This window comes from Anopheles gambiae, chromosome 3, assembly GCF_943734735.2.
Source record: "Anopheles gambiae chromosome 3, idAnoGambNW_F1_1, whole genome shotgun sequence".
In the NCBI taxonomy this organism is placed as follows: domain Eukaryota; kingdom Metazoa; phylum Arthropoda; class Insecta; order Diptera; family Culicidae; genus Anopheles; species Anopheles gambiae.
Window position 1 is genome coordinate 77131475 of NC_064602.1, and position 20566 is coordinate 77152040.

A 20566-nucleotide genomic window follows, 5' to 3' on the forward strand; every position below is an offset into this window, starting at 1 on the left:
GCCATCTGTACCATTTTATGTTTTGCTTATTGTTTTATTTTCCTTAGCACATTGCAGATTACAGGTGTTGTTTTATATACTGTGTTGTAGTTGTATGGTTTTGTCCCTACCCTGGGTTTGTTCGATTTTTTCATCATCATTAGTCCTAAGCGTGTCTTTTTGTTACTTTCTTTTAGTTTGTAATGTTTACTTTTACTTTTAACATGTTCAGTTTTCTGCTCTTCATAGTGCATACATTTGTGTAGCTTTCATTCTCTCTCATTTCCGTTCATTCATATCTTACGCCTGTTTTTGTTTTATATTTTTTTTATAATGTACAGCACTTTCAATAGTAAGCTTGTCAGCTTATTTGCAACAGTTTGTTTTTACTGTTTGTTTACTGTAAACTCATGCCTGTAAGCGTACAGCGTGTTTCGTGTAATTGCGTGTAGGCGATTTTGATTACATTGTTTGCGTTGTATCCTATTGCTAAACTTAAAACGGCTAATTGTTTAGTTTTAATACGCGTTGAAACTGTGTGTGTCTTTTTCGTATCGGAATCGGGTTTTTTAAATGCTATTTAACTCTCCTTTGACTGTGACCGTTTGACTTGAGCTTAGTGTAGACGAACTAGTAAAGCGAAAAGAAAACAGCAGCACGATTACGTTCAATCATGGAAAGCCATACAGCGTAGCGTCCTGTTTGTTTATGTATGCATCGACACACACACACACTTTGGATAGCAGTAAATTGATTATAAAATTTTCGGTATATCTATAGCATTAGATTCTGTATAACATCAACAATAGATAATTTCTATGTATAATTATTGAACGAGTTGTTTTTTTCTGCTACTTCCGATCCAATAACAATCCCTTTCGCCTTCACAATTTTGCAACTTTTTACTGTTTGCTGTCCCAAAATGGATTGGCTATTTTTTTAACCTTTTTGTTAAACGTTGTAGGATTTGAGGAGATTGAAAGGAAATGAAAATAGAGTTTTTTGTTTGCTGTGGCTGCACTATATTACAACTTAAGTCTAGCACGGTTTGTTCCGATCGGATGCTCTGGTTTAAAACTACGCTAGATAAATTAACGTTTCTTTTGGTAAAGTGAAAACCGGGAATGATTCGATATTCTATAGCAGATATTGGCAATATTATCATCATAGACTAGTATTACATTACGAGCTACTTTTGGCGCCTTACTATGGAACCAAACACAACCAAAGCGTGTAGTAGACATGGGCCTGTCACCCTGTCAACGAAAAGCATAAGTAAGCTGTGTGCGGAATATAAGCAGACTGCTTTGTAACGTTCCATTCCGGTTCGTGGCTGAGTGGCGTCTTGTTATCGTTTTCAGTTGATATTCCGTTCATCCTGCGATCAAATCTCAATCGGAAATATTTGAGAAATCTCTTCTTGTACTTCAAAAAGTTTTTATAAACACATTCGATAATCGTGAGAGAAAATCAATTAAGAATGAATCCTCTGTTTTATATAAAAGCGGCAGGCGAATTAAAATGGTGTGATCATAAACTTTTGTTGGTTCGGCAAACCCACTACATTAGAGATAGAGAGGCAACGGTGGTACGACAAAAGAGAAACGATAGATTCATGATGTGGTGACAAATATACCCGGGTTTCGCCAATTAATCCATCGCTAGTGCACACGTCTCGTGATCGAGATGGCCGATGCATTCGATCGACGGATGGTGGCCAGAGTCCCACATGCCCGGGCCGCACCGTTTGCACAGCCCGGACAGTGTGCAGGGTATCTTGGGATACTGGCGGAACTGGTGCAGCAAACCGCGCGCCTTACGCAGTATCAACTGTCCATCCATGTACATTGCTGCAACCAAAAAAACAGAGAAAAAATAAAATAAATGACATTCTGCAAACAGCTTAAACCGCCACCACCTACCCAGCGAGCTAAAGTGTAGCAACATTTCATCCGTGCGCAAATCTTGAGCAATTACATCGTCCGCGTAGACCGCAATGATCGCCAGGCAGAGGAACAGGTGAAAGTAGTCGGTCAGATAGTTGGACCAGCACGCCTCCCACATGCGTATGGCGACCGCTTCGGTGAACTCACGTTTGAAGCATCTAGGGTGCAAGAATCGGAAATCGTTGTAACGAAGAAGAATGATCGTTTCCATGTTCCCGTTATACTTACAGTAAAATCCAACGATGACAAAATAACAATTCCATCGCATCGGCATGCTTCTGCAGGTGCTTGTAAAAGTTAGGAACCATGAGCCGAATCAATTCCCTTAGGTAACACTGCAAACAGAGCAAGCCGGTTAAAAGAGTTTCGTGTTAAAGAGCAGGTCTAAGCAATAAGTTATATAGGGGCTTATCCATAAACTACGTAACATTCATAATGATTTCTAGTAGTGTTGTGCTTCTAGAATATTTCATAAAGATTCATTCTAATCGAATCTCCACAGATTCATGAATCGTTAAAAGTTAGTGAATTGCTAATATTTTATGAATCTGAAGTAACTAATGAATATCTGAATATCTGTTCCAACACAGACACGCAAAAAGAGGCAGAATTTACACTCGATGCAACGACCCGAAAAAATACGTTAAAACAACTTTGATAGGGATTACTAGAAATTCAAATCGCTTATTAGGACATATAGCCTTAGCAGCTGGGCCTAATAGAGCAGCTTGCCAAAGAGGTTAACAATAGATCGCAACCACGGATTAGTAGCGGAGCGTCCAGGAAGCTGAATTCCATTACCGAACCGGAGAATAACCTCGAAACGATAAGAAGAATAAGAAGAGATTGTTTCTTCAAGATAGTGGTGGGAGCTCGGAATCGGACCTACCCGATTCCGTGTTCGGAATCAATTCCGGAACCGATTCCAATGCTGGAATCGATTCTGATTCCGGAGTCGATTCCGGATCCGATTCCGGAGTTGGTTCCGGAGCCGATTCCGGAGCCGATTCCGAAGTTGGTTTCGGAGCCAATTCCGGAGCTGATTCTGATTCCGGAGCCGATTTCGATTCCGGAGCCGATTTCGATTCCGGAGCCGATTCCGATTCCGGAGCCAATTCCGATTCCGAAGCCGATGTCGGAACCAATTCTGAAACCAACTCCGGAGCCGATTCCGGAATCGATTCGGGAAATTGATTCCGGACCTACTATCCGGAATCGATTCCAAAAAACTTCGGAGCTATCCGGAATCGATTTTGGCGAAATCTTCATTTTTCCCATCACTACTTCAAGAGCCTAAAACGAGAGAAAATCTTTACATACACCTTCAAAAAACATTAGATATTAATGCATCTCTTTGAAAGATCCTTCTTCTTCTATTTGGCGTAACGTCCTACGCGGATATGCCGGTCTATAAAGGCTTTCAAGACTTAATTGATTACCACGCAGCCGGATAATATATTCTTGCTACGGGATATACTTTGCAAGATCCGTGAATCTCAAATCTTGATATTGAAACTCAAAGATTAATTTAGATCCAAGAATTTGAATCAGAATTATTAATCTTTAATTTAAAGGATAAGATCCAAACTATCCATCATGTGGATAGATAATGGCGCAGAGTTAATGATTTTGCAAAGCACTAATGATCATTCCATGCAATATGAAGTCCCTCTTATTTCTTTTCCCTCTCAGTCCCTTCCTATAGGTATGCTCCTTCCCCTATACCTACCAAGTTCCGATCGATATCGTTGTCCGTCGGGGTGCAGACGAAGATCGCCCGCTGCATCAGCCCCACGAAGCACCAGAACGTTTCCGACTCGCTTTTGATCTCGCACAGCACCGGTGCCAACAGGTCGCTCATGCCCTGGGTGTATCTGAAGGAAAAGAAGGAAGGAAATGATAATCGAACGATCTTGCCGTGTGTCTTCGGCATTGGAAACGCGCTCCTTACGACATGCCCGGATTGTAGAATGCATAGTTCAGCAGTATGTTTTTCATCGTGTCAATGTTGGGATTGTCGTCCCCGGCAAAGAACGGATTGCCCCGGTCCGTCCGCACCACGTCCTTCTCGATCACGCACTGTACCGTGCGCCAGAACTGGGCCTGCGCCTCGGGCGACATCGAGTAGAGGCGCCGGCGCGTAATCTCCTCGTACTCCTGGCGCCGTATCTCCCCGAGCGCGGCCCGATCCTCGAACGTCGACCCGGTGCTGTAGCAGTGCAGCAGAAACGGCCACACCGTTTTGCGCAGGCTGCGGTCCAGCCCGCCGAAAAACACGCACTTGCGCAGCTGCAGATCGTCCTCGATCTGGCCGCGCTCGTTCAGCAGCGTGCCGTAGAAGTAGTCGGTCGTAATCTTCGACACCTTGCCCTCCTCCGGGTGCAGCTCGGCCGGGCGCACCTCCGGCCGGCACACCATAAACTGCCGGTACGGCACGTTGGCCGGCTCGTCCTGCCCGGGGGCTAGCTTGATGTTGTGCAGCAGACAGTGCCACTGGTGCAGCACCTGTGCGAGATGGTCCAGCCCGCCGTGATGGAAGTGCAGTATCTTGTACTGCGATTCGCGCGACGCAATCACGAGCTGACCGGAGGTGCACTGCTCGTCGTTGAAGAACAGGCGCAGCGCACGCATCTGGCTCAGGTCGACCGAGAAGCGGCGACACTTGAGCGGCGCCTTGCGGCTCACGATCGGCGACGCGGACGCACTCTCCGGGAAGGCGAGATTGTGCTTGTACGCCAGCAGCTCGGGCGACATCCAGTTCGGGTTGTTCTCGTCGCTGGAGGTGATGGAGAGCGAGCGCAGGAAGCGCTCCGTCGCCGGCAGTGTCGCCTCCGGCGGCGAGATGTCCACGTTTTGGATGTGCGGGCTCGCGATCGTTATGTTGACGGACGTGACGGACGACTGGGACGGGAGCTTGTGATGGTGGTGCAGCTTGCCCGTGCCACCGCCCGCCGCCGAGAGCTTCGTGCCGTCCTCGAGCAGTGGCTGCAGTTCCGTCTTAAGCTCCGCATCTTCACCCTCCTCCTCTTCCTCCTCCTCGAGCAGATCGTTCGCTGCACCATCGCCTCCCCCGACCGAGGCTGTCGAGTGGTGCGCTTCGGACGTCACGATGCATCCTTCATCGACGTCGTCCTCATCGTCGGGGCCGTCGTCGCGCCCGTCGTAGTCGTTGCTGTTGCACAGGCTGGCCTTGTCCGAGTTCGAGCTGATGCTGATCGTTTCCGAGTAGTCGGAGCAGTTCATCGACTTGCTGTCGCTCGTCGCCGACTGGGCGATCGTTTCGTTGTACGGTTCCAGGAACGGATTCGTGTTCGCGATCTTGATCGTCGTTGTGAACGGATTCTCGCCGACCGGCCCGGTCGGTTTCTCTGGCTGGCCGGCCGCGCCCCGGTCCGCCCCATTACCCTTCGGCGCTGGCTGTAGCTGCTGCAGGTGGAGCTTTAGCTTGCTTTCGCTCAGCGCCACACCGTTTGCGGCCGCCCGGGCCAGGCCCACGTTTTCCACCGTCGAGGGGCACTTGCGGAGCGTCGAGTTCGGTATCCAGGTGAGGAAGAGCGTCGGACGCTTGGCATTGTTGTACTGGTCGATGAACGTTTTGGTCGTGACGGTCAGGTAGCCCGGATAGTGCAGTATGTCCGACTCCTGCCGCACTACGGCGGGCGGATGGACGCAGATGTTGTTCTTGCAGAACAGTATCTCGTTGTCTTCGTACACCAGCTCGCCCGGCCCCTCCTCCGCGTCGTCATCGCTGCCCAGGATGTAGCTGGAGGCGCGCTTCAGTATATTCACGATCGGCATGCTCGGGTCGGGCTGGGAGGCGTTGCGGTGTCACTTGTCTCCTTCGATTGCGCTTGGTTTTTAAAGCGGAAGTTACCTAAAAATAAACACAACCTTTTTAATGCACCCACACACACACAGACACAAGGACACAATCAATTACACTAGTGCAGCAAAACATAAAAACTATTTCAATCGATAAAACATTCGCTTTTGCGTCTCGTCGAATTCGATTCCTGCGACAAAATATTGATTGACAAACGCGCTCTGTACGGTATCTCAAGGGCTCGGTTCGTGTGCTCAGGGACGAATGTAGCGTGCAAGAACTGCAGAGAAAGCAGTGAAGACATCCGCGGGCCTAGTAGTCTTTGGGTGCTTTAATTGTAAATTAAGGATGAGAAGGGCATTATTTAACCTCCAATGTCATTAGGACTTGTAGAATCGGCCCACAACGGCCTCACACACAATGCCACAGTGGAAATGTCTGACGCAAACTTGACCCAATTTCAATCCGGGCTCTTTCTCAATGATGATGTATGCACTGGGGAATTTTGGCCATTTTTTCGATGATGAGGAGATAACAATCAAGCCCAAATCAAGGTGAAATGTATTTTTTATACTTTTCCACAGTATGCGAAAAATGTCAATGTCCCCTTGGGAGACATCTTCAGGGTAGGAGAGGCTTCTTGCAACTCCTTTCTACCAATGGGAAAACGTGACCCGATGGAGACGCATGGTGGCTTTTACCTATTTTTCCGTACCTTTTTCCAGTCCTCACTGGCAAGCTGGGTATGGTGGTGGATTTGCTTCAGTTCCACTTATCGGTGACGGTGCATCCACCCCAAAAAATGGTACTCACATAATCACGCACACACACGGACACACACGGACACGCACACTAAAATTGCTCACTTCTTTCCTAACAGCTTGGCTTGATTTTGGGGCAGAGCAGCTTTCTTTCTTGCAGGCCTGATGGTATCACACTACCGTATAGCAATGCTCTGCACTTCCGGCCGCACTTTATGCATTATTTTCACTGCAATCGCAAACAACACCCTGGTGAGCAGTGGTCCGGAGTTGGCGAGATGATTTACCCCCGTTTGCTGTGTGTCGGACACGGTCACTAATTATTGATCGGTTTTGTTCGCTTGCGGGGTTAAAAAAAAGGAATAGGCGAGGAAAGGAGCGCGGTGCAAAATGTCAACGACGACCCTTCCGCGAAAAAGGGAATATGCACACAGCTGCTGCCGACGACGACTGACGTTTCGAAAAGCGTTTGTCCTGCGCGTGCGTTTTCTTCCGTGTGGGGGGGTGAACACCAACATCGCCTCCCACACAAGTCGGCTCGACTTTCGACACGACTCGGTATGTTTCGATATGTTTTCGTCGTAAAGTGTATGCTGCTGCTGCTGTTTTTTTCTTTTTTCCTTCTTTTGCCACTCTGTCCCGCCGCGGAATGACATGTTTCGTTTGAATGGCGGCTAACAAACAACCATCAACAAAACGGTCTGTCTGGGTGTGTGTATGGGTTTGCAAATCAATTTCAGCCTCAGCCGCGGATGTGTCACAGTAGGCGAGACACTTGACGACTATTGCCAACGGGGCGAAGCCAGTTCTCGGTGCAATGATTAATTTGCCCCCAAAAAAGTGCCCTTTAAAGGGGGAAAAAGGAAGAAAAGAAACGGCACGTTTTTAGCGCTATCTCGCCTTCCGGAGCTAAACGATAAGGTGGTTTTAGATAAAACGCCCGGATTCCGTTGCTAAATATTGTTGCTTTTATAAAAGCGGAAGATAAGCTGCGAGGGTGCGAGTGTGTGTGTCTGGGTTGAATACGCGACGTGACTTTTGGAGAACGAGCACCTAAGCATTGTTTTTATTAAACGTTGTAGCACATTACTGACACGTTTTATTATTAGCTAGCGCATTAAATTAGCCTAATGTTAAACTTTACCTAATACAACACTTAAAGCATAAGTTCACTCGTTCGCGCTTTTGCACCTGTCGCGGGGGTTTCCGGCTAATATCATGGATGGTGGTTATTGGACACGCTTCACTGCTGCAACATCCTTCCAAGCCCTGGGGAAGGGAGAATTAATGCGTATTAAAGCACAATTTTCGAAGCGAGAGAGAGAGAGAGAGAGGCCACAGACTTGTCTGCCTTTTTTTGTTATACTCACGCGTTAACGTTTTGACGATCAGCAGCAGCCCGCGGGTCACGATGTACACGGTGGCGGCGGGTATCTTCACAATCAGCGTCACTTGATCGAGCAGCGACGTGTTCGGCTGCGTAACAGCTGTGTGCATGCCCATGGTTGCGAGCGTATTAATGCGCGAGGTGTGGTTTTTGGCGAACGTTTCGGCCCTTGCCGCTCACGCGCTCACACAGGGTGAGGAGGGTGGGGGCGAAGAGGAAGGGAATGGGAGGGAAATCTTATCATTTCGGGGCTAGGCTGAATCGATAGAGCGCGAACGAACGGTGGAGGAAAGATTTACTATGCACGCGGCGCACAGGGCGCAGATTAGTGAGGGAAAGTCTTGTTTTTTGCAAACCCAGATATTTGGGTAACAGATACCGCACCACAATATATTGGAATTAGTACGTTAGGTGTGTGTGGGTGTGTGCTATCGGTGGGAAAATGCATTAGTTCTTCGCCTGTATTAAGTAACATTATTACGAAAAAATTGACCTAAATTAATTAATTGGATATTAATTATTATTCTGTAATAAAAGATGGCATTGAATTATTTCGGGTAAGCTTCCTTGAATTGTTGCATTTTGTTGTAACTAGTTAATTTGGCCAGGTTACAGGGCTGCGCAAATACATTTCAAAGATCCCTTTTACTCTTAAGAGTGCGCTGAAATTAATGACTTCTTAACACAATTAAAATGAGATACTTATGAAGATCTCTTAAGAGACCTAAACCAAAACCAACCCCATACTGGACCTGACACCAATAGATTACATATTCTAGTACAAGAACTCTACATGACCTAATGCCGGTCTTGGATCTGGTACTGAACCTATACCGGTCCTGGAACCTATCATGATCCCATGCTGGTACTGGAACCGATCTTGAGCTTATACCTGCGATGGAACCTATCATGAACCCATACCGGTTCTGGAACCATTCAGGAATCCATATCAGTCCTGGAACTGAAAGTAACCACATAAAGGACCTGGAACTGACACTGAATCCATACTGGTCCTGGAACTGATACTAAACCCATACTGGTCCTGGAATTGAAAGTAAACCCATAAAGGACCTGGAACTGAACCTAAACCCATACAGGACCTGGAACTGAAAGTAAACCCATACAGCACCTGGAACTGATACTAAACCCATACAGGACCTGGAACTGATACTGAACCTATACTGGGCTTGGAAAATATCAATAATTCACATAGGTCCTGGAGCTGAAAGTAAACCCATAAAGGATCTGGTACTGATACTGAACCCATATTGATCCTGGAATGTATCAAGAATCCATACCAGTCCTGGAACTGAAAGTAAACCCATACAGGACCTGAAATTGATACTGAACCCATACAGGAGCTGGAACTGATACTGAACCCATACCGGTCCTGGAACTGAAAGTAAACCCATAAAGGACCTGGAACTGAACCTAAACCCATACAGGACCTGGAACTGAAAGTAAACCCATAAAGGACCGGGAACTGATAATAAACCCATACAGAACCTGGAACCGATCATGAACCCATACTGGTCCTGGAATCTTTCAAGAATCCATATAAGTTTTAGAACAGAAAGTAAACCCATAAAGCAGCTGATACTAAACCCATACCGGACCTGGAACCGATCATGAACCCATAATAATCCTGAAATAGCTTCCGATTTCCATTATTTTCAAGAACAGTACCCGGAACTGTTCCGAATACGGATACGGAACTATACTTGGACCTGGTACCGGGTATGAAACCGATACAATTCCTGTAGGAATTAGCGTAGGAAATTGAGTACAATTTGTATAGTGATTCAAATTGGTACGTTTATTCAGTCTGAATAAAATAGCTTATAATACTAATACGAGACAGAGAGAAATGATTTATCAACATAAAACACGACGTTGATGTGTGTCAAAAATTAATCGTAGAAAAAAGGGCCCTCGGAAAACTACTACACTTACACGGCGGCTGAGCGGCTCGCTCTTCTCAGGAAAGGTTAAGCGTGCTCATAATTTTGTCCAGATTCGTTTGCAGCTGCTTCAGCTCCATCAGCACGTTCGGGTCGATCTTACGTATGAGCGATTCATCGATCACGTCCAGCTCGGTCGGTCTGATGGCAATCATACCGTTGGACACGGGGATATTCACGTTGGCGCTTGACTCCAGCATGCTGCAGGAAGAGAACATAAAAAAAGCATTAAAATACCGTACGCAAATGATTAAACTCTAAAGCTTGCACTTACTTCGCGGTAACGACCGGACTGCCCGTGAGCGAGAACACCGACTCGCCCTGTTTCGCGTGCCGGATCATTGCCAGGGCGGCATACGGTTGTACCTTTGGCGTGATCACACCGTACCCCCGATCGGCACTGATCGCTTTGGGGCGATTGGTTGCGAGCGAGCTCTTCAGCTTCGAACGGGAAGTACGTTCCGAACCCGGCGGTGGTGGTGCTACTGCGGTCGCTGTAAGGGCTTTCACGGTCGATCCTGGCTGCTGCAGTCGTCCGGCCATTGCACTCTGGGGCAGGAACAGCGTGCGGTTTACGGTCGGTGTCGCGATCGCGCTGGTAGATTTGCTGCGGCGCCGTGTTCTGGCCGACATCAGCGGGCCAAAGCGTGCCTTAGACGACGGCTTGAGCGATCCCATCCGGTACGTGTCGCCCTGCTCGCTCTCCTCTGTAAGGTAACCTGAGCGTTATGATCCACAGTACGGAAAGTGGGTATTGTGCGTGTGAGCGTGTGTTTGCGTGTGTATACCAGCCACCCAGCGTTAACATGTGCGTATGTTTGGTATGAAAAGAGGTGCGAAGAGAGAGAGATAAAAAAGGGGAAAACGAAAAACAAACACCGGTTAGTTACAAATTATGAAGCAGTTGATTAGTGACGTGATGGTGTCATGTTGTTTAAAAATAATAATTAATGCCCGCCTAAGAGACACTTACCATCGTCTTTGGACTTTTTGCGACAAGATTTCTCCAGCAGGGCGCTCATGTTAGCGCTAACCGTTTGATTCAGCTGTGGCGAAGTGTTCAGCTCTTCCGTTGCTTTTTGCTACGCAGAGAGAATAGGGATGCATTTCCTTGAAGTATATCGGCACGAGGTGGACCACAGATGACAAACTTACCAATGCGCGCAGCTCGCCCATCGTGAGGGTGAGCAAGTTTTTGGGGATGCGCGAACGCATCACCTCAAACGCCCGGTTCAGCCGGTCCATATCGTTCTGGAACTTGAGCTCGATGTTGGTCAGATGGCAATCGGCTGAAACCGCGGGAGGGACACAACAGCAATAAGGGACCGTTTGTTTGGGACGCGCACCCGTGCCCAGCTTACTTACATATGACGTCGAAATCGCGCAGCTTCATCTCAATGTACAGCTTCGAGTCGGAGCTGTTCTGACCGCGCTTGGTAGCCGCACGGGACACCTTGGTGCGGACCATTTTGGGGGCTTTTGTGCTTTATTTTTTGTTCGGAGAAAACTTGACTCACTTTCCAAGCGCGTCTTTGATGCAGGGAGGGTTCGCTGGGTACAACTGACGAGCGCGGAAATGCGTTGGGCGATGCGAGTTTGAAGTTTGAAGTTTTGTTTATGTCCGCTGCGCGGTCGAGCAGCCGCTGCTGCTCGCTTTTCTAGCTGTCAAACGGGAGCTGCTCGAATATTTACTGCTGCTGCTCGAATGCTGTTTGAGTAATAAAATTGAAATTATTTTATAAATTTAATGAAGTTAATCAGACAATTATAAAAAAAAAAAATATAAAAACTACTTCAACAATATTTCAATCCCTTTTGTCAATCTTATTTCGAGTTATTTTCTCATTTTTCACTCATCTGACAGATGCACAGTAGTCGACGACTACAACGTTATGGACGTGTTTATTTTTGATTTTTTTTGTTTGATTTTGTTTATAAAACTTTCAAACTAAAAAAAAACTGTAACAATTCTACAAAAAGTGAACTTACCTGTTTTGGGTCCGTTATGCTCGTGTAATTGAATTTAAAAAAAGGCAGGGGGAGAAAAAACCCGCCGAAAGCATAACTGCTCGAATATGAGCAAGCATAAACGAAACGTGGGCGATGGATGGAGCGGGGGTAGCGAGCGAACAGCCGGGTGGTAAGGGCAACCATCTCTCTACCTCCCATTGTACCAACGGTGTATGTGCACCGAATGTCGGGCTAGCAGCGCAGTTGCGGGAAGGGTACCCTGCCCTGCCTAGAAAGCGCACGGGGGTAGAGAGGCGGGCGTGCGGGTACGAGTACGGGGAGGAAAAATCGTGTGGAACAACACGCAGCCAGCAGGGAGAACATACAAGGGCCACTGCGTCTGTCTGCCTGCCCGCTGTGCCTGGAAATCGCGCATCGCATCGCGAAGGAACCGGATTGGTCGGACGTGTGTCGGCAGCGCACGGTGGGAGAACGGGGACGAATGGAAGACAGGGTGGCAAGGGCACCGCCAGTATCCGCCCGTACCCGCACCGATTGCAATCATCGCCGTCGCCTGTTCGCTTCGCCCGCCGTGCCTCGGCACGTCTGAATGTGCACAAGTGCAGAAACAGGCGGATCCACGACGACGACGACGGGTGGGACGGGTTTTGGCCCCGGGTGTGCTTGACACGCGTGTGTGTGCGTGCGTCTATGTGTGTACGTGTGTGTGTATTGGTGCGCGGATTGCAACGACGACGATATTCATTCCGCCGTGCGCGTTCGGTTCGTGCGGTTCTCTGGACGGATTCTGCTGCACGGGCCATTTCGGTGGTGTGGTGTGCTCGACGCTCGCGCGTGTGTGCGTGTGTATAGCAGTAGCAGCGCTGCCCGCTTTTGTCGGCCACACCGGATGTTGGCAAGCAGTCGGCATTCGGGTTTTGTTGCTGTGGTGCTTTCCGAACATCCGAACTACGACGACGACAACGAGGCGTATCCGCGAAGTGGAGGCGATTTTCGAGTGTTTTGAGTGTTTGGTTTGTGTGTTGGCCGCCAGGTCGTACCCCGCCACACCAAGGACACCTACACGCCGTGTGTGTCTGTGTAATACAACCTGCCGCTGCCGCCGCCGCCGCCCTACCACGGCCGTGGGTTGGTCGGTTCCGCGGGTTGCTCTCGAGCGCGCGCGCGTGTCTGCGTGTGTGTGTATGTGTAGGTGTGATGGGGGAAAAGTTGGACGTGCTGCTGCTACCTTCGTTGCCAGTTACCGTCCCGGCACCCCCTCCCATCCAGCCGCGTAGCTGGTGTAGAACGTGAGTTTGTGCGGGGTTTGGCGTTTTTAGCGGCAGGCCGACGTGCGAAAAGTGTTGGAATCTGGGTGTGCGGGGGGTTTTTAGATTATCGGGTGCGGATGCACGCTCTCTTTCTCCATCTTGCGTCACAGCACAGTGCCTCCCCCCCCCTTTCCGATGCGAACCGACCCCCGACCGCACACCATCGCACCATTCAGAGGGGCCCTGCGGGTTCCGCGGTGAGATAGAGACAGCCGCAATCGCGAGAAAGTGAACAACACACACCGAGCGAAGCGAAACAGTGTGCGAGCGCGCGCGAGCCTGTGTGTGAGTGAGTGTGAGCGAAGAAGAAGGGAAGTGGAACCGGACCGTGCGGTCCGCGCAGAGCAGCAGCAGCTGCAGGCAGGGGCCTGTTCGACGGGATACACCGCTCTCCCGTGCGTGCCTGCGAGCGCGATGGAGCTGAAGGCGGAGAAAAAAGACCACAACGACCACGATGAAAGCGGCGGTGGTGTACGGCGACACGCTGCAGCAGCAGCAGCAGCTGCATCGGTCGCGATGGATGTCGAGGCGGCAGCGAATGGGGGCGAACAGTCGTCGGATCAGGAGATAGTGGAGGTCGGCATTGACGAGGATCACATCAAGTTTCTCACCAGCATGCACTCGGGCGACGAGGAGCCGTCGAGCGGGGGGCACCACCAGCGCATGGTAGGTGGGGCGCCACATCGCCCTGCAGCCGCCGCCGCCTCGAATGGGGTCACAGGGAATGGGCGTGGAGGAGAGGATGGTGCCAGCAGCGCCACTGGGGGGAAGCTGTACGGTGCGGCCCACCGGAATGGCGGTGTGCTGAACGGGCTGCAAAAGCTGCAACAGCAACACCGGCAGCAGCAGCAGCAGCAGCAGCACCAGCAGCTTGTCAACGGTTCAGCAGCGGCAGCCGACTACAGTGCGGATGATTCGGACGAAGATGGAGACGACGACGACGATGACGATGACGATGACGAGGAGGACGTGATGGTGGTCGCCGCGAACATCCTATCGAAGACGGCACAGAGGTCATCGTTGCTTGGTAAGTTGTGCCGCCCTCCACTGAATCACAGTGTGCTGCGGTCCCGTTTTCGATTTAACGCCATTTTCTTGCTTTTTTCCATCCTTTTTTCTTTTGCAGCCACAGAACGCACGTACCAGTGTGACGTGTGCCCGCGGATCTTTCACCGGCCGGACCATCTGCGCTACCACATGCGCATCCACGAGAAGAACAACCCGTTCGAGTGCAAGCTTTGCTTTAGCGTGTTCGCGTCCGATCCCGCCTTTGCGCACCACATCCGGACGGAGCATGCGGGGATGGGGCTGGCCGACGCGTTGCCCCCGGTGCCGGAAACGGAGGCGAACTACTTCGCCTGCACGTACTGCGACAAAGCGTACGGCGACGGGGTCGAGCTGGAGGAGCACCTTCACCAGCAGCATTTGGGCGATCGGCCGTACAAGTGCAACATGTGCCCGAAAGCGTTCATCCGGATGGATTTCCTGCAGTGCCACTACCTGAAGTACCACAGCTTCCACCCGATGGAGGACGAGGAGGACGAGGAGGGGGGCGGTGAGGGCGAGGAGGAGGAGGAGGAGGATGGGGAAGAGGAGGAGGAGGGAAACAGTTACGGGCGGATGCAGCAGCAGCACCATCAAGCGGACGCGAACCAGCAGTACGAGCATCGTGCCAAGCGGCCCCGCTTGATGGTGCGCAAGATCGAGGATTTGGTGGACGACCGGGGCAGCAGTGCGGCGCTGAAGGGCCGGTTTGGGGCGGTGTCGCGGCGCACCTCGCACACCGGCACGAGCATTTCGAGTGACGATCGGCGCGACGACGACGATGACGATGAGGATGGCGACGATGAGGGCACGGGAGCGGACAGCAGCGATCAGCACCAGCGGTTCCTGCAGCGAAGGGAGGGCGGGTCGGTGGGCGGTGGGCGTAGCCTGCTGCCGAGGCTGAGCGGGGTGCATGGCCGATTTTTGGCCGCGATGGAGGAGCAACATTCGAAGCGGCTGGCGGCAGCAGCGGCGGCGGCGGCGGTGGAAGAGAGCGCCAAGCATCGGTGTCCGGTGTGTGATCGAGGGTTTGCCCGCGAACCGGAACTGATGCTGCACGTGCGATCGCATCCTGGTAAGTGTAGGAAATCGGTCGGTTTTTTTTTTTAATAATTTCGAATTAACGAATTAACCCTCCTTGTCTGTTTCTCGGCAGATTTGCCAACCTTCAAGTGTCCGCTGTGCGAGCTGACCTTCATCGGGTCAGACTATCTGAAGAATCATCTGAAAAAGCACGTGATCGGCAACGGGGAAGATCCGGGCGCACCGGGTGCGATCGATTTGAAGGTAAATCCTGCCGCCGACACTAAACCGACCGGCCGGCAACCGCCTGCTGGCGATGGTGGTCCGTCCCAGACCACGCTCCTGCCCTCCACCGCCAAACTGCCCAAACCGATCATCACGTCCAAGCCGCCCTCGACCGGCATCTCGCTGCTGAAACCGATCGAGGAGCGCAAACCGCCCGACCACCACCAGCAGGAGTACTGCGTGAAGACGCCCGACGGCAAGTTCATGTGCACGGTGTGCGAGCGGCTCTTCTCGCACCAGCAGACGGTGCGCATCCACTTCCGCATCCACACGAACGAGAAGCCGTACAAGTGCGCCTTCTGCGACGAGTCGTACATCCGGTCGGACTATCTCGAGCGCCATCTGAAGGTGCACTTTAAGGATGGGATGCTGCCGGCGGCCGCCATCGCGAGCATGGCGGCGGCAGCCGCAGCGGTCGCATCGAGCGGGGGAAGTCGATCGGCTGCCTCCACGCCGCCACCACCGGCACTGGCGACGGTGAAGGAGGATTTGGCGTACGCGGAGTCGAGCCCCTCCACGCCGGTGGCTGCTGGTACGGGGGGCTCCACCGGCAAACCGCTGATCGGGCGGGCCGGGCTGGCGCCGGAAAACTATCACTTTACCGAGTCGAACGACGGGCAGTTTGTGTGCAAGATCTGCGACGCCGTGTTCAGCCAGGTGGCCTTACTGCGCAAGCACGCGCTAGCGCACACGGAGGAGAAACCGTTCCACTGCGACATCTGCGACCGGTCGTTCAACCGGGTCGACTACCTGAAGGAACACTTCAAATCGAAGCGCCACCTGCAGCTGGTGGCGGAGGCGGCGGCCGCCGGCGGGGGTGCTGACGGGGCGCCGACGACCGGCCCTACTGCCGCAGCTCGGCCGGACGAAGAGGAGGGCGATGATTCAACGATGGATGGATCGACCAGCAGGGTAAAGCTGCTGACGGCGGTGGGAAGCAAAAGTGGTGGCACTAAAGCAACGTTTGAGGATGGCGGTGTGGTTGCGAATGGCAGTAGCAGCAGTAGCAGCAATAGCAGCAACAGTAGCAGCAGCAGCAGCAGTAGCAGCAGCAGCCGAAGTAGCAGCAGCAGTCGAAGCAACGGTACGGCAACGCCTAATACGAGCCCGCAGAAGCAAAGCAAGCCGCCGGCCACCGGCAGCACCACCGAGCGCGAGGCGGGCGAGGTGGTCGAACCAGCGTCCCGGTCGGTGCTGGGTGAGTTCCATCGGTCCGATTACGAGCGCACGAGCGACGGGCGGTACAAGTGCAACCAGTGCGACAAGACGTTCGTGACGGCCGTCACGCTGAAGATGCACATCCGGCTGCACACGGGCGAGAAGCCGTACAAGTGCGACAAGTGCGATAAGGCTTTCATCCGCTCGGACTATCTGAAGACGCACGAGAAGTGCCACCGGCAGGAATCGTTCCTCAGCATGCTGTCGCTGACGACGTCCAAGGAACCGAGCACCGCTTCTGAGGCGGGCGACTCCGATGCGGACGGTGGCGGGGAGCTTGGTGAGCTGAGCAGCAATCGGTCGTTGATGGACGCGGCCGGTGGGACGATGAACGGTGCGCGCGGTCATGTTGGTGAGAATGGTAATGGTGTCGGGGGGCAGCTTAATGATGATACGGATGAGGAGGAAGGAGAAGAAGAGGCAGAAGAAGAGGAGGAGGATGAATCGGAAGAGAGCGAAGATGAGCAGGTACGGTGGAAGAAACCTTTTAGCAGGTGAGGAAGTGTTTTTAACGTATTTTTTTTTAATTTAATTTCAGGTTATTGAAGTGATGGTGAAGGAAGCGAGCTGCTCTGAAAGTGAAGATGAGGACGAAGAGGAGGAAGATGATGGCGAGGACGAGGAAGAGGATGAAGAAGATGGGGAGGAGGGGCAGCATGCGCTGTACCAATCGACCACCGACAACAGTACAAACCGAATCGCGACAAACACAACGTAAGCATGCGAACAAAAATGAATTTATAAAATCAATTCTTTAATGCTTCATCGTTCCACTGTGTCGTTCCACATTACAGTGCCGCCAGCGTCGACCGAAAGGAAGGCAAGAGCGCTAGCAAGCGAAAAAACCGACCAAAGGACTCGCGCACCCCGAACCGCCCGTCCCTGCCGGCCACGAGCGGGTGCGACAGCAGCAACAATGGCTACGAGGACGACAGCGCATCGCAGGCGAGTGGGCCGGTCACGGCCGGCAGCCATGGTGGTGGTGCGTACACCGGCTCGGAACTGCTGCCGAATGGGCAGAAGGGCAAGCACCGCTGTCCCATGTGCGACAAGCTGTTTGCGTGGCCCAAGTCGCTCAAGATCCATCTGCGCACGCACACGGGCGAGAAGCCGTACCGGTGCGACGTGTGCGGCAAGTGCTTCGGCCGCTCGGACAGCTTGCGCGGCCACAAGCGGACGCACGCCGACGACAAGCTAATACAGTGCCATCTGTGCGATGTGAGCTGCCCGAACGCGGCCGAGCTGGTGCAGCATCAGTACACGGTGCACGGTTTGCAGCCGCTGGAGAGTTAGGGCGGACAAGGGAGAGACGCCTCGGTCCATGGAAGACCCTCGAACGAACGTGGGGGGCAACGATTGGCGTGGTTCCTTAGCTTGAAGGAATGCGAGGTGCAATGCGCGTGAATTCACCAGCATCGTTTGTCGGACGGGCATTCCACCTGGGTGTCCTGGGAGTCGCTGTAAAATCGAATCCAATTCCACCGGAACACGTGCTCGTGTTCGGCTCGCTTCATGTACGCTATAGTGTAAATAAATATATAGAAATATGTACTTACATTTTAAATACCTGAATCCCAACAAACACTCTTCCGTGTGTGGCAGTAGCGCAATAAAAACAAAACCTTTTTCGGACACGTAATCACGCTGCGGTTGAACCGTTTTCAGGTTTTATTCTAGTGTTTAGTGACGAATATTTAACATTAAAAGCAGTATTAGGCTATTGCAATTCGATGAAATAAAGTAAAATTATTAAAAACAAAATAATAAAACGAAATTCACGCATAACGAACGAAATTTGAAAATTGTCATCCACGCGATCACATGTGCTAGTGGTTTTCAAGCGCGTTCCGCTGCTTGCAATTGTAAACAAACCGCGTTCTTGGAGCTGTCACCATTTGACATTGATAATGGCGGCTACGGCGAAACTGCAAAGGACTTTCTGAACAAGTGCATTTCCATTTTGCTATTTTGTAAATGTGTATTTTGTTCTATTGCTTCTATTCAGCTTGTTTCGGGAATAATCAACTAACTCAAGTAGATCCTGTGATACTAAAAGATAGGTTAAGCGTTTTATTTGGCAGTGTAAGTGAAGGAAAGCCCTCTTACATTCAAACACCTGGTATGTCTGGTCGTTCAACGGACACCATCTTATGCGATGGCTTGATGAGACAGTGCTCAATACAATAGGGTTTCTTCCATTTCCAGTGATAAACAATTCGCCAAAATGGTTCGTACCAAAATATCCAAAAACAGCGCATCCAAGCGAAACCGGGCCAGCTACCAGGAGGAGCGCTTCGCCAACGTAATGCGCGAGTTCGATATTATATGTAAGTTACGCTGTTTAAATGCTCAGAATCGGATGAAGGGTTGCTATCGTATTGATTGTTTCTTTTTCGGCGGCGATAGCGGAAACCTTTCTTATGTCGATCGATGCTAAGCTCAACGCCGACCTGGAAAAGTTGGACTATCAGGCGAGCATGATGAAGAGTCGCATACCAAAGGAAATACTCCAGATGACGATGGGAGATTTGCGAAAGCGTGGCTGCAGTATGTTCGTCGATGTGCTGAATGCGGCCGCGGCCCCGTTAGACAGCGTACCGGAACGGGGTGCGGCCAACTCGAGCCAGCTGTCGATCGGCTCCGGAGACCTACAAACGAGCATGCGGCAATCGTATCGCACCGACGAAGGCTACCTGACGGAGGACAATGCAAAACAGCCATCGTTGGACGTGTTGGCCTCGGCCAAACCCTCGAGGCGTCCGATGGGACCGCTTGCTTCCGCTATGAAGAGCAGTTACGCGCGGCGGCGCAGCAATTCCGTGTCCGGGCAGAGCACCATCGGCACACCCTGCAAACCGACCAGCAAATCGTCGATGCTGTTCGGTCTGAAGACGAAGCAAGCGGATCTGCGCGGTACGCCTTCGGTGGGGAAAAACATTTTCCTCGGGCAGTCGGAGCGAATCTCCCGCCCGAAGCTGCGCACACCGCTGCCGGACGGTAGCAGGAAGGGTCGCACCACCCAAGCGGTCAGTGCGGATAGGGGCATGAGCCAGATTATGCTGAAGGTGGAACCGAACACGCCGCTCGCGTTCATCCGCTATCCGCGGGCGGGCGAAAGCGTTTACTCGCTGACCGGCAGCCCGGTGGTAAACACGGTGATGTCGAAAAACACGGCAAACGTAAACATACCGGTGCCGGACGGGATGTTGTCGCTGCAGCCGACTGATCTGGAGGACATGGATAGGGAGCTGCTGCCGAAAATCGATTACGCGACGTTGGAGCATCTGAAGAAACTGCAGGCGAACCTGAACAAAGTGATGCAATATGCGGAGGAGTGCATCTTCAATAAGAACCAGTGATATACCGCAATGAGAAAAGAAGACGAACGACTGAGGTTTTTTTTTGTTTCATGTAACTTAATGTCATAATTTCATAAAGCTGTGTGTTCATTTAGATTTTATAGAAATACATTTTTGGCAGTTTTGCCAGTATTTGCCTCCATTTGGATGGTGAAATTATAGAGGTAGAATCATTTTTTTTTAATTATAGATAAAATTGTATGTTTTCAATTTCTCTTCTTTGCTTTTTACGGTACATCAACGGACAAACGAGTCTATTTTTAGATACTTGCTATGAAAGAGAGGTGGAAGACCTTAAACATGCTCCAAATGCGTTTTCTTTGGCATGATTGTTACGTGATTGGGTTGATAAATAAGTTTGCTGATGTTTAACATTTTGCATTTTAGTTTAACATATTTTTATATAGAAAAATAGCTCTAAGTGAATTCGTTCCATGTTGTAAGAGAGTTTTATACTAATTGCGTTTAATAACCTTAAATTAAAAAAAAATAATTAAGT

The 20566-nt window shown here is 50.9% G+C and overlaps 4 protein-coding genes across 8 annotated transcripts; 2 read left to right on the forward strand and 2 right to left on the reverse strand.

Moving 5' to 3' along the window:
• Positions 1 to 13: 13 nt before the first annotated feature.
• LOC1270707 (TBC1 domain family member 16) lies at positions 14 to 7306 on the reverse strand. Of its 3 annotated transcripts, none has more exons than XM_061655067.1 (6): positions 6464 to 7306; positions 3877 to 5799; positions 3655 to 3799; positions 2154 to 2260; positions 1902 to 2083; positions 14 to 1829 (listed from the first exon to the last, which is right to left on the reverse strand). In XM_061655067.1, exons 2-6 carry the CDS (start codon positions 5721 to 5723, stop codon positions 1630 to 1632), a joined length of 2481 nt encoding a protein of 826 aa, XP_061511051.1. In that variant the 5' UTR covers positions 5724 to 5799; positions 6464 to 7306; the 3' UTR covers positions 14 to 1629. The 3 variants fall into 3 exon arrangements, with proteins under 3 accessions (XP_061511051.1, XP_061511053.1, XP_061511052.1); XM_061655069.1 differs by having other exon boundaries at positions 6615 to 6909; XM_061655068.1 differs by having other exon boundaries at positions 3877 to 5816; positions 6464 to 6909.
• Positions 7307 to 9693: 2387 nt separating this feature from the next.
• On the reverse strand, positions 9694 to 11552 carry LOC1270706 (borealin). Of its 2 annotated transcripts, none has more exons than XM_061655095.1 (5): positions 11223 to 11552; positions 11013 to 11146; positions 10831 to 10939; positions 10132 to 10576; positions 9694 to 10058 (listed from the first exon to the last, which is right to left on the reverse strand). In XM_061655095.1, the coding sequence occupies exons 1-5, from the start codon at positions 11323 to 11325 to the stop codon at positions 9875 to 9877; spliced, it is 975 nt and encodes a 324-aa protein (XP_061511079.1). In that variant the 5' UTR covers positions 11326 to 11552; the 3' UTR covers positions 9694 to 9874. The 2 variants fall into 2 exon arrangements, with proteins under 2 accessions (XP_061511079.1, XP_061511080.1); XM_061655096.1 differs by having other exon boundaries at positions 10132 to 10564; positions 11223 to 11471.
• A 410-nt stretch (positions 11553 to 11962) lies between these two features.
• LOC133392861 (zinc finger protein 236-like) lies at positions 11963 to 18347 on the forward strand. Its single transcript, XM_061655099.1, has 5 exons — positions 11963 to 14165; positions 14265 to 15257; positions 15339 to 17176; positions 17247 to 17422; positions 17503 to 18347. The coding sequence occupies exons 1-5, from the start codon at positions 13553 to 13555 to the stop codon at positions 17999 to 18001; spliced, it is 4119 nt and encodes a 1372-aa protein (XP_061511083.1). The 5' UTR covers positions 11963 to 13552; the 3' UTR covers positions 18002 to 18347.
• Positions 18348 to 18597: 250 nt separating this feature from the next.
• Positions 18598 to 20228, forward strand: LOC1270705 (borealin). 2 transcript variants are annotated; one of them, XM_309424.5, is made up of 3 exons: positions 18598 to 18827; positions 18914 to 19035; positions 19115 to 20228. In XM_309424.5, exons 2-3 carry the CDS (start codon positions 18933 to 18935, stop codon positions 20065 to 20067), a joined length of 1056 nt encoding a protein of 351 aa, XP_309424.5. In that variant the 5' UTR covers positions 18598 to 18827; positions 18914 to 18932; the 3' UTR covers positions 20068 to 20228. The 2 variants fall into 2 exon arrangements, with proteins under 2 accessions (XP_309424.5, XP_061513619.1); XM_061657635.1 differs by lacking the exon at positions 18598 to 18827 and having other exon boundaries at positions 18862 to 19035.
• The last annotated feature ends 338 nt before the right edge of the window (positions 20229 to 20566 follow it).

Coding starts and splice junctions, on each gene's coding strand:
- LOC1270707 (XM_061655067.1), bottom strand. CDS start 5,723: ATGCCGATCGTGAATATACTGAAGCGCGCCTCCAGCTACATCCTGGGC. Junction 3,800..3,876: donor TTCTACAATCCGGGCATGTC/GTAAGGAGCGCG, acceptor CTTTTCCTTCAG/ATACACCCAGGGCATGAGCG. Junction 2,084..2,153: donor TGTCATCGTTGGATTTTACT/GTAAGTATAACG, acceptor CTTGCACCCTAG/ATGCTTCAAACGTGAGTTCA.
- LOC1270706 (XM_061655095.1), bottom strand. CDS start 11,325: ATGGTCCGCACCAAGGTGTCCCGTGCGGCTACCAAGCGCGGTCAGAAC. Junction 10,940..11,012: donor TGGGCGAGCTGCGCGCATTG/GTAAGTTTGTCA, acceptor CTCTCTGCGTAG/CAAAAAGCAACGGAAGAGCT. Junction 10,059..10,131: donor AGTCCGGTCGTTACCGCGAA/GTAAGTGCAAGC, acceptor CTCTTCCTGCAG/CATGCTGGAGTCAAGCGCCA.
- LOC133392861 (XM_061655099.1), top strand. CDS start 13,553: ATGGAGCTGAAGGCGGAGAAAAAAGACCACAACGACCACGATGAAAGC. Junction 15,258..15,338: donor GCACGTGCGATCGCATCCTG/GTAAGTGTAGGA, acceptor GTTTCTCGGCAG/ATTTGCCAACCTTCAAGTGT. Junction 17,423..17,502: donor CGAATCGCGACAAACACAAC/GTAAGCATGCGA, acceptor TCCACATTACAG/TGCCGCCAGCGTCGACCGAA.
- LOC1270705 (XM_309424.5), top strand. CDS start 18,933: ATGGTTCGTACCAAAATATCCAAAAACAGCGCATCCAAGCGAAACCGG. Junction 19,036..19,114: donor GCGCGAGTTCGATATTATAT/GTAAGTTACGCT, acceptor CGGCGGCGATAG/CGGAAACCTTTCTTATGTCG.